Raw genomic sequence first — 12,256 nt, forward strand, 5'->3', positions numbered from 1 at the left:
CTGAAATTCTTTCTCTGACTTTGCTGAGAGTTAGGGTGGGCCTGGAGGAAGAATTTCAAATCTGATAGATATTTTTTCATTTATTCAATAGAAGGAAGGAGGAAGGGCAGAAAGAAAGAAAGAAAAGAACCACCACAAATAACCACAGCAAAACCAGACCACAGACAATCCAGACGAAATAAAACAAGAGAAGTTCTCGTTGTTGTTGCTGGGTGCTGTGGTGCAAGAGACCTCCATCCTGTTTGGAATCATCTTTCTCTGGAAGTCAAAATATTATGGAAATTACAGGCAGTTCAGCCCGGAACAAAGTTCTGCAAGCGAGTATTAATCTTGCAGCAGCTATAGAATATGGCATGGCGTCAGTCTATTTAAATTGAATCCAGAGATGTGGCTTTTTTTTTTTTTAAATTGATTTTGGCTTCTCCTTATTCATATCCAACAAAGGGAGGTTTGAGGGGCCAAGAAATAAAATAATATAATAATATAGCTATTAGGGTCAGCCCTTTTCCTCTTCATTGACTTTGCCTACAAGCTTCCTTCACAAGAAGTCCAACAGGGCTGGAAAATAGGATCCACGTCTTTAAAACCCTAGCCTTACGTCTTTATCCAATGGAACATAGTTTGGGTGAAAGAGGTGTCATGAGAAGTAAGAATGCTGGAAAGCAGCTTCCAGCTGCTATGATATGGCAGTCTTTCTGCTTCTTAGTAGCTAGCTTATATAAATAACGGTCCGATCTGAAAGGCTCTTCATTGTGGATCTGCTTAATGTTTTGAATTTGTACTTGCTAAATGCAGAGCATATCCCTTCTCACATGAGGCCATGTTTGAAAACACTGAAGAGAGTAATTTAAAAGAAACTATAATACTCTCTGCAAGCCTCGTATTCTTTGCTATAGCCTGAACACTATAGCATTTGTACAAATAGAGTCAGCTGCAGTCCCTGCCAGACACAGTTTTATGTAAGAACAGCAATTGAGAACAACTAAAAAAAAAAAAAGAAAAAGGAGCATATTAAAGTTTAAAGCTTGTGGTTTGGTGTTCCTAGTTTCTCTCTTCCTCAAAATAATTTTGAAACCTACCCCTTTCACCTTCTTTTAAAGAAATGTATTTAAGAATCTCCAGGCACTTCCCTCTTGGGTTAATTTCTGGAAGTTGTAAGAATACCAAAATAGCTTAGAGAGACTTACAGAAAGGAGGTAGTGTCCAATGAGAGTCACTAGTCAATTTTTTGTTTATGTAAGGAGTAAGAAAGTTCCTTCTAGAATGGATCACATATGGACTTATCTCTCTAGAAGAGGAAGGATCCTGCAACGATTGCATTAGGGAGCGTTATATCTGTTGCAGCAATTTCAAGGGACTCTTCATGGGGACTCTGCACGGGAGAGTGCCTTCCCAAACTGACTCACCAAAGGTTTCTGTATCCCTGCCAGGTCCTGAAAAGTGATTTGGCCCCAATCCCTTGTCTCTGACCAGGTTACAAAACTGGTTTTACTCATTTAAGGATTCTCACTTTACAAACACATTTTAAGTGATAGGGAGACATGACAAGCTATTATTTATGGCAAGTAACAAAAATTAAGTATTTTCTACTTTTCATTCATCTCTCACATGCATACACATACAGATCTCCTCTCGTATCTTGCAGGTTCAAGGTCACCAGAGCTTAATAAATAGCCCATAAAGAAAATAACCATATTTGTTTTATGGAGTTACTAGTTTCCAACCCCTCCCAACTCAGCCTAAACCCAAAAAACACGACTTCCCTCAAAAGAACTCACTTGTGTTAGCTTATGCATATGAGAACCTCTTTTGACATTAACATCAAATAGGCACTTTATAATTTAGTATCCATTACATGAGGGAAAAGAAAATACTTTGGGCATTGCTTATATTCATATTAATGCTGATCCAACTAGAAGAGCGAGAGCTCTGGGATCACAAAGCAGGATAGGATAGCTAAGAGTGAAGATGAAATTTAGGCAAGAGGCATGAAGACTTCAAAAACATTTCATATAGTAGGTATGGTTGACTATACACAAAGAAATCGTAAGATTAGGTAAAAAGCAAACACCAGTCCCTCACACCACAACAGCCATCTCTCTTCCCCAAGGCTGCCAGAATGATGCCAATCAGTTTCTAAAACAGTATTTTATGTCACTTACATTAACATTTACTTATATTTACCTTTTCAAATAATTAATGCTTTAAAATACAGCTGAAAAGATTTTGAAAGATTAGCATACAGCATTAAGAGGCATTGTTTAAAATTAAGACATTTTGGTAGTAATGTTTCACCAACCATTCGCAAATAGGTATTACTAAAGTACCGCAAAACTTTTTTTAAGGCTGACATCAGCAAGATTCTGACAGCTTATAAAATCATGTCCCTATGCTAGCATAAATATTAATTTCCTGCTGGCCTTTCTATACTCCCCAAATTTGCTAATTTGTCAAAAGAGAAAGGCAACTTGATCTTAATATAACTTAAATGGGGATTATATCCATACGTCTCAGCTGAGGACCTGGACTGCAATGTCTAATTGTCTTCTAGTATTTTTCTAGACTCAAGTCAAAACACAATGCAGTTTCAAAATTTATCTGCGTGCTAGTGAGCATGCAACTGGGAGACTGCGCTAGCACAGAAAATGCTTTTGTTTATTTGGACCTCTCTATCTAGTCATTAAAAGCCAGCGGAGAAGAAGAAAACAGCTCTGGCACAGATCTATCAGTAAAATTTTTTTTTTTTTTTTACATTTCTATTCTCCTAAGGTTTTCGTTTTTTCCCTACGTTCTTCTGCAGCCCTAGGAATGGCAGGTGAGCGAACCAAGAACGGCCCTGAACGCCAGCAGATCTCCAGCTCTAATCCCATGCTTCAGCATTAGGCTGCTGTATGTTCTAGGACAGTTTTTCGGCTAATATTGGTAAAACCAACTGTCAGCGTGACAAAACGTCAGCGCTGGGGGGTCTGAGAGGTGCGTATGTGTGATGATTCGGCTCTGATCCTGAAAAAGGGCTGAGGCGGATGGAGAATGAGCAAATCCCCCAGCAAAGGGGAGCACTGGGTCTTTTACCTGTGTGAGGGGAGGCCACAGGGCCAGCACCCGCAGCTCTCGGGAGCGGTGTGAGGCGTTTGCCTCTCGCTCTGCTGCGCAAGGCTCCGGGTTTGGACAGTCACTGGACAACTCTTCCCCTGAGGGCCGGTACCGGGAGGAGGAGGAAGGTAGAGCCTGCCATGGCGAGGGGAGGCTGACAGGCCTCCCGCTTCCTCGGCCGGCCCCGGGGACGTACCTCAAGCCCAAGGTCCTGCCGCACCTTTCGCAGGTGCCTGCGGGCTCTCGAGGGCGAGAAGCCCCTGAGGGCGACTCACCGGAGCCCTTCCCGCCACCCCTCGAGCCCCCTCAGTCCCCGCACACCGCTTCGCACGGCGGCGAGCTGCCGCCCGTCCCCGCCCCGCTGCGGAGCCGGGCGCCGCTCCCGCCGCCGGAGGTGCTCCCTGGGGCGGGGAGGGGAAGGGCAGCGCGGGGAGGCGGCACCGCTCTCCCACCTGCCCCCCCTCCGCCGCCGGCGAGGTTAGTGATGAAGCGGCCGCGGGGAGCGGCTGGCGGGGAGCAGCCGGAGGAGTTTGTTTGCTGCCTGTCCCCATCATCCTGATGCTGTGAGCCGGAGTCTCCTCCTCTCCCCGGGCTCGCACCCGGGCTGGATGCTCCGCTCGCTCCTCGCTTCGCTGCCACAGTAGCCAGCCGCTTCCCGCCGCCCCGCAAGAAATGGAGCCGTCCGCTGCCCCCCTGGACACCACGCCGGACCCCGCCATCGTGCAGCCCCCCGGGGCCAGCCCGCCTGTGCCCCCCCGGGAGCAGCACCAGGAGCAGCTGCGGATCGGGGAAAGCGGGCAGTTCAGCGAGGGGCTGGAGGACAGAGGTGAGCACCCGCCTGTCCCTCACCCTGCACCCGTCTTCCTGCACGCTGCCCTCCTCTGTGGCATGCCCCATCACCTCCCCTCCGTCCCGAGACGCCTAACACCCACCCCCGACAGCTTTTCCCACACTCTCCTTGCAGCACCCTCACGCCTCGGTCTCCTGGACCCATACCCCCCTCCTCGTTCCGCCACAGCAGCCCTTCCCGCGCCCTCTTCTTCAGACCTGGCAGCCCCACACCGGCTCCTGCCCTCCTAACTGCCCCCACCAGCCGCTCTGCGCTCGAAGCCGCCCGCCGTGGTTCTCAGCGCCCCGGTCTCCTCCGGACCCCCTTGCTCTTCCCTCACCCCCCGCGCCTCGCCGCAGCCCTGACTTCCCGCGGTGTGAGGGCCTGCAGGCCCCGCTCCCGCCCTGCCCGTCTCAGCGCCCCCGGCCGCCTCCCCTCAGCCCGCCGCTGGCACTTGCTTAACATTCCTCCTTCCCCCTCCCCGCGCCGCCTCGAAGCTTTTCCCCTTTTTAGTTCTCGTGCGAGCACCCCGCGACAGCTTTAAAATATTTTTATAAACTCTATTCGTGGCTGTTCCCACCTCGCCCGAAAACTTGCCTGCCTGGCGGGGGAGCGGGTGCCGGCGGGCGGCGGCGGCGGCACATGGCGCCGCTCCCGCTCCACAGGCGAGGGGGAGAGCGCGGGCCGAGGGGCGCAGGTGGCGGCGGGGGCCCAGTGGGCTCCCGGGAGGGGCAGGCAATGCCAGGCAGTGCCGGAGGTTTTCTCGCCGCTGAAGAGAGGGAGGCCGCTGAGGTTACCTGCCGGCCGGGCTTGTGGCAGGGGCACCACGGGGCGTTTCTGTGGTGGTCCGCTACAGCCCGGGCTGGGTAGCGAAGTCAGGGCGCTTACCTTACTCCTTGTCTCCTTTCCCCTACCGTATAATGCACTTCCATCTAACTCGTTTTTTATTATTTGCCTAAATATCTGACCAGGGATGGAAAGCTGCCTGCTTCCAAACCGTGTTACACTTTAACGTGAAGCACACCTATTCTGGACATCTGTTAACGGTGTGTGAGGCACTCGCTTACCTGCTGCCCATAAAGGCAGCTGCCATTTTAACCCTCCCCATTGCCCTGTCCTCCACAACGCCTCCAGGCTCCTCTTCCACACAATTTGCCTCCATTTTTTATTTCATGTAAAGGCTTTCCTTAGCCCCTCTGTTGCCTTTTCTTCCTTTCTCTCTTTGCTTTCAGCATCCCAGAGTCCCTTTTGTGTTCTTGGCCTTCATCCCATCCTACACGTAACCCCTGTATCTCCTGTTCTTTCCCCAGCTTTCCAAATGCCTGTGCCTGCTCACAAATCCTAGACACAAAGTAGAGAAGTAAGGGAGAAGAGCAATCACCATCTTCCCTGACAGGTTTCAGTCATGTGGGGGCTGGGGACAGCCCTTTTTTCAGGGGTACCCTCGCTGTCACCATCAATGGCAGAGGACAGACGTTGTGACTGAGGGCAATTTGAGGCTTCAGTTCTGTTTTAAATGGGAACAGGAATTTTGATTATGGTTCAAACATGGAAGTTTAATTACAGAAAATTTTAATTTGTGCCCAGGATGACAGAGATGAAAGCTGGCCCTTTTGGTATTAAGGGTAGTTCCAAAAAGAGAGAGTGTCTGTTGTACCTAACCTTATCTCATTCTAGGAGGGAGATTAGACTAAAGCTGCTGCTTTTATTTACTTCTCTGCCTTCACGCTCTTTCTATGGCCCTTGCAGAGCTTTCTTTTAGCCTTTCCTATAGTCACTGATTCCATCTACTAGGATAATTCCCAGTCATTATAGAGGAAAATCTGGTATGCTTTTTGCAGGTTGTCCCTGTTGCAATTGTTACAGTCTGTCCTTTTAGATTGTACTTTTTCTTATGATCCTTTCCAATGAATCATAGCAGATCCAGTTATAGAGATGATACTTCCATGTTTGCTAAAAATAAAAACTAACCCTAAATTTTGGAACAAGATATTTGCTCTTTAAGAGCCACATCCAAAATCAGTGATAATTTTGTGGATGGGGTCCTTAAATTAACATCTTAGGTGAACAATTTTTCTATTAGCCTTATCTCTTCCACAAATTCTAACTTGACATTTTAAAATGATCCCTTAGCCAAATAGAAAAGTACTTCTGGTAAGTCAGCATATGGTAAAGAATATCCTAGAATCACTTCACAAATATGCCAAGCTTGTGTTCTGCAACTGTTAGGCAGGTTTTTTCTCCTTCTGATTTTTTTATGGGAAGAAAATCTGTTAATATATGAAGGTACTGAAAGATAAAGTAAAAATCCAGTGGATTTAACCAGCTCATCATCTTTTCTTTACCTTAAGGATATCTATGTGTTAAATAAATTAATGGCAATAAAATTACTCAGGATGTTAATTTCAGGGCGGAGGAATTTTATCAGTAGATACTAGCTTTTTATTTTTGTAGCAATGCAGGTCAAACTGAAAGATTATTTTTAGCCTCATATGGATGCTTAAAACTCATTTTCTTATGGTCAGTGGAAAAAATATGGAGGTTTACCTTGTGAATTGTGTTGTTGCGTGTAAATTAATGAGCTGCTGTTGCTTCTAATTTTCGTGCTATGGGCTTGGTAGTCATGTGAATGAGTTTGTATTTTTGTGTGCCATCCCCTAGGACACTCGTAAGAATAATATGATCTTTCTCAGGGATAATTGTAAACACAGAAAATTTATTTGGGTTATTTTAGGAAGGAAGGGATCACATCTCTGACAGCTAGAATATGCCAGCCATTTTGAGAGAGAGAGAGAAAGACAAACACACACACACACACACGGCAGAATTGGTTCAGTTTTATAAGGATTGCAGTCTCTGTCATACTGGACACGTGCTTGACATGTGAATAGTAATCAGCAGTGCTGCACTAGCTGTGGGGCTTATTATTCATTTCTCAATTTAATTAGGGTATTTGATTTGTAAGTATCAACTGTGTATGTTGGACTTCCCAGGTAATAGGGAGCTGTAGCCATGAATTATAGGATGTCTTTGAAGAAAGAAACAGGTGAGGATGTGTGTCATTCTGATCCGTGTTTATTTGAGGTTTGAAATATTGAGAATCAAAATTGGTTAAGAAAACCTACTTTGCTTTACATTCCAAAAAGATTTGGGCCTTAATTTAAAATCCTTGGTTTGAGGAGGGGGCAGGAGGGGCGAACACACAAAACGTGAGATGATCTGTTTTTTCTATGGTTATGTTAGTAGAAATCTCTCCTATATTTCAAGATGTATTGTTAAATTACCTCATATCAGACAGCAATTAAACTGTGCATCATTATATGTAGTGGCAGAAGATAGGCCAAACATTATGGGGACAAAAAATATTTCTTCACGCAAGTGAAAGTGGACTATGTGAGAAATAGCTGTGCAGTACTATCAGTAAAAGGCTCAAATCTTTCAGAGTCGTCATCTGGTAGTTTTCATATACCAAACAGACAAAGCACATAATAAGAAACAGACATTTTAATACAGGGCCCAGTAATTCTCCTGCATGCAAGTTTGCAAATCGTTTTCCATTCATAAAGAGGGGAGCGTGTAGCACAAAAGTGAGGTAATATTTTGAATTTTCTAAAAACACAGTACAAGCATGAAATTCTCACAGTGGCTTTCAGAACTACCATAAACTCTCCCTGCTTTATCGTAATTGAGGTGAGAAAAGCATGAAGAATTTTTCCAAGACAGCGTGAATCCCACCAATTATGCTAGGATTAGAACCAGTAATTTTGACAGAGTTCAAGTGGCAGAATAAAATCTGGTGGCTCAAATTGTTACCACCCCTGGATGCCTGCCCCTCTGCTGACACATTGCTGCCCCTGGGGCAGATATCTGATTCACTTCTGAATTGATTGCAAAACCGTTGCAGTTTTCAGCCAGTATATTACAGTCAGTTGAAATTAATATCTGTTAACATTAATAAACTTGGTTAAACACGGTGTGGATTCAGGAGTACGCTGATAATCAGATCAGGTGTCCTTGCCTTGAAAGTGGTAATAGCCATCAGAGAGAAAACTGGGTAAGGTGAGGATAGTAACAGCTTCAGCTGTTATGTTTTAATCTGCTGCTGAGTCTACCAGAGCCCCTGTTCTCAACCCTTTGTCTAGGACATTAGACCAGCTACTGAAAGGTCATGCTATTAGACCAGTAGCCCAGTTCAATGCATTCAGTGTAGGCAAATCCCTCTGAAGAGTGATTATCATCAAAGAGGAACCACCCACATTTTCTGGAGTAATTCATTAAGAAAGTTAAAAGCCATCAGGTGTTCTCTCCATTTAAGGAGATTTGAGCTGGAACTTGCTAGTGAAAAATAATGTATATTTCTAATTAGAGGAATATATTAAGCATAAAAGAATCTGGATGGGATAAACAGAAAGCAAATATGTTAAATTCTGAATGCATTTTAAAAGTGGTGTAAGACTCAGACCAAGAGAATGAAAACCAAAGAATGTTGTTATTTTCTTTATTTTTAACCGGAATTCTTCTCTGTGATTTAAGTGGACAAAAGACTTCCATAAATTGAAAGCATCAAAAAAGAGAGAAAGCAATTCCATTCCCTTGTGCTAAACAGACTTCCGTGCTGATTGCAATAGGGACAGAATTGGTTCTTCAGTTAGTATTATTAGTAGACGGGGATTTATTCTTACCTCACATGAAGGACGTTATGCTTCAAGAGATTTTTTCAACTGTGATAGCTTTGATTCTGAAGTACGCCTGCTTCTGCTTCAATATGTGCAGTATATTCCTGTGCATCAGTAGGTATTTTGCAGAGACTAGTGAACACAAGTTTTTCTCCTATGTTAATTATGTTCAGGATTCTGAAGTGCTGAAACGAGTTTTGAGTTTTGATCGGAGTGAGTACAGGACTGAGCACCTGTGTAGATGTACAGGTGGAAAACGTAAGTGATCTGAATTTCTGTTACTGCCCTACAATTGCAGTGCTCTTTTGAAGTGACTGACTGGGTGGGTCTTTCTATGTGAAATCGAAACAACTTGTATGTGCTCTCCTTGCTTACTCATATGTTTCTAGTGGTGTCATTCACTTAACCTTAATAATGCGAGCAGGATTTGATTCTGTATTGATTCTATATGTAATATAGAATGTAAATATGTGATCTAGGTCTGAACTAACACAGCTGTGTTTTTAAAAGGAACAATGTATTGTTCATATCCTCTTTGCTTATTGCTTATCAGGTTTACTAGAAAGCAGTACAAGGCTAAAACCTCATGAAGCTCAAAGCTACAGAAAGAAGGCATTGTGGGTTTCCTGGGTCTCCATTATTGTCACACTGGCTCTTGCAGTGGCTGCTTTCAGTGAGTATTGGGAATATTTTAAATCTTCACACCTCTTCATGTTTTTTTTCTTTTGGGCTCTCAGAATTTCTCTCTTTGTGGAAGCTTTCTCATGTTTTTTCTTCGCAACTGCTAAAGAGGTTTCTTTCTAGACTGCCTGTGTCTGCATGGTGCTTATAAATTAGTAAAACTGTTGTTTTTTTCTGCAGAGGATAGGGTTGTTGAAGGTCGGAGAAAGAAACAGGAGATGTTGATTCCTGCTAGCATTTATGCATGTGGACCTGTTCATTTTAGAGAATAGTGTAAAAATCATTATTCAGTGGGTTGCCTTTATCCAAAGAGGTCGAATATGACAAGTCTTAATCCACCTGGGATTTGTAGTGGGAATGCTATAATAAAGAATAGTGAATTGTAAGGGAGAAATATATAATTTATCTGTATTACACTGACAGATACCCTAACACAATGCTAATCTGGAGGAGAAATACGAGTTTCTTTTTAAGCCAGTGTTTTTCTTTAAGTTTCAAGACATTTGTCTAGTTCACCTTTACACAAAGAATTTGGAAAAAAACCCCTAATTTTTATATGGAAAAAATGAAATATATTTCTTTGATTTCAAAACAGGAAAAAATGCTACATTGTGTAATTAAAGATATATTTTAGTTCAATGCAAATTTGTAAAATACCAGCTTTCTGTCTTGGTCAAGTAACACTGCATTACTGTAAGGACAAAAAAAAATGTGGAATCTGGAACAAAATCTTTGCAATGGCACATTTTCTGTTTAAAAGAAGGAAAATACAGAAGTGACTGGATTTATGTGTTTATATAAAAAAAAGGAAAGCTTTGTCTAGGAGACAAGACATCTAAGATGTCTAAAAACATCATTCTTCAGCTTGATAAAGGCAGACGTGCATTATTTTGCTTTTTTTTTGAAGCCGCAGCAGCATGTGTTTTATTATTCTAATCTGCAGTGTACGACCTGCTGCTGGAAGTTGGTGTCAGCTCCCAGGAGAGATTGTTAGAATCTGACCAAATGGTCTCTGAAAACTCAACATATATTACTTGGAGCGATTTATATAGAAACACAGGTACACACTAACTTGATTCAAACAGAAGAGAAAAGACGAGGAACACTTAAAAGCAGAATCTAACGTTGTAAAGAATTTGAATATTAACAAGAAAGCCGGACATCTGAGTTTTCATTTTGTTCTGCTTCATGGAAATGCAATAGTCTGTCTTTGCTACTGAAGCAACATAAAAGTAAATATTGTGTAACAAAATAACTTTGTTACCTATTAAAAATATAATTTTAGGGAATATTGAGAAATGACTTAATTTTATTTTACGTTTTAATTTGTCAGAGTTGCAAGACATAAGTATAATATGGATTACTAAAACACTCCATTTCTTTTAAAAGGGTCTTTTTAAACATTTTGTAAGATTAGTTAGGCTATCTGAAAGCTTTTATTTTCTGTTTTCCTTATTTGTGGCACTTTGGTAGTGTTTTGAAATCCTACCAAAAAAAACAGCAGAGAAGGTAGTCCCTGCCTGGATATACTGTGACTGCATACTCAGCTGGAGTGGATAGGCATTGAACTACTGAAATCAGCCGTTAGTAGTAGACTAATTATATGTTTTTGGAATGTATCTTTCCTCGTGGTTTGAAGAGGCTAAATTTATGAAGAATAAAAGAGGAATCAGCACACAGATACACATTAAATCTGTATGGAATCTCTTAATAGACAGTTGACAGTTAACTTGCATGCCACAAAAGCATTGCCAGGGCTTTTGGTATGCTTAGTGTTAAAACTTTTTAATCTTTGAAGAAAATACTGTGATTCTTCTAGAATCACTTTGCTCCCCCATGCAATTTCAGCAGTTCTGCTCAGTTTATCGTCTCACATTGGCTGCTCTCTTCCTTTGTGCTGTCCTTTTAGCAGGTTCCTCTAGCCAATCCCCATGAGTTGGGAGACATGCCAGGTGACCAGAGTTTGCTGCCTGTTTGATGTAAATGCCTAGTTGTCACTTTGGGGTGTCTGACACTGCCAGTTCTTTGCAAACACCTGCTATTTAAAGCATCCTGTTTCCATTTTACTTCTTGTCTGTAATGGTAAAGTGTTAGCAATACAGCTCTGATGTTCCATTTCAGTGAAAAATGGGGACCTGCTGTGCTAATTGTCAGGCTACATTGACTGTATTCTCGCTCCTCTTTCTGATTCCCCTATACACTCTCTCCACAAATTTCTGTTTTATCTTCTTATAGGCTCCAAAATACTTTCTTGCAAGTGTATCTTATGGTGCTGCTTTTGCAGCAGCACATGATATAGTAAAGTACTAGGCCAGGGAACTGACATTACTTGATAACTGTAGTTGAAGAAATGGAGGACATGGAGGGTAAGAAAAATACTAAGGGGAGTGATACCTGTGTGCATGGTCCGTGTGGAGAGTGGGGAAGTGATTCAGGAGCCTCTTTTTCCAATCAAGTGTTTGTAACTAGACTTCCTTTCCTTTTTTATCATCTGTCCCCTCCCTTGAGTGCTGCAGTTTGATCACCCTCCTTCCTTTCAAGACTAGTCTAGTTGCTTCCAAAGCTGTATTTTTCTAGCATTAGAGTAAGTTGGAATGGTTTATTTTGACTGGTATGAGATGTTTTCTTTTGGTGGGATTATGATGATGCCCCAGCTGAACTCTGGATATGTAGCAGAATGGCTGCTAAAGGGAAAATGAAATTGTCATCTTTCATTCACTAATATTGAGAAATAGGACTTATGCAGACCATAAATTCAGCTTTTTCCTTTAGCGGAAAGAACAGATCTCTTACTATCAGGTACTTAATATATGTAATTTTACTACATAAATGCTGTACTTATAAAAGACCATTTGGAAGCTTCAGCTGCTGTCTCTAAATACAGCTCCTGCACTGTGTGGTAATCATTGTGGTCTCATTGGCGTTGAGTGCTGTTGAAGGTGTTGCTCTCCAGCATATAGTTGCACAAGGCTTCAGT

The 12,256-nt window shown here is 42.8% G+C and overlaps 1 protein-coding gene across 1 annotated transcript in view; it reads left to right on the top strand.

The window, feature by feature from the left end:
- The first annotated feature begins 3,458 nt into the window (after positions 1 to 3,458).
- TMEM163 (transmembrane protein 163) overlaps positions 3,459 to 12,256 on the top strand; it is a 105,515-nt gene continuing 96,717 nt past the window's right edge. The window contains exons 1-2 of the mRNA XM_075152764.1: positions 3,459 to 3,919; positions 9,152 to 9,271. Of these exons, the coding sequence (XP_075008865.1) occupies positions 3,766 to 3,919; positions 9,152 to 9,271 (274 nt within the window). The 5' untranslated portion in view covers positions 3,459 to 3,765. The remainder of the gene's footprint in view (positions 3,920 to 9,151; positions 9,272 to 12,256) is intronic.

This window comes from Calonectris borealis, chromosome 6 (assembly GCF_964195595.1).
Source record: "Calonectris borealis chromosome 6, bCalBor7.hap1.2, whole genome shotgun sequence".
Taxonomy (NCBI): Eukaryota; Metazoa; Chordata; class Aves; order Procellariiformes; family Procellariidae; genus Calonectris; species Calonectris borealis.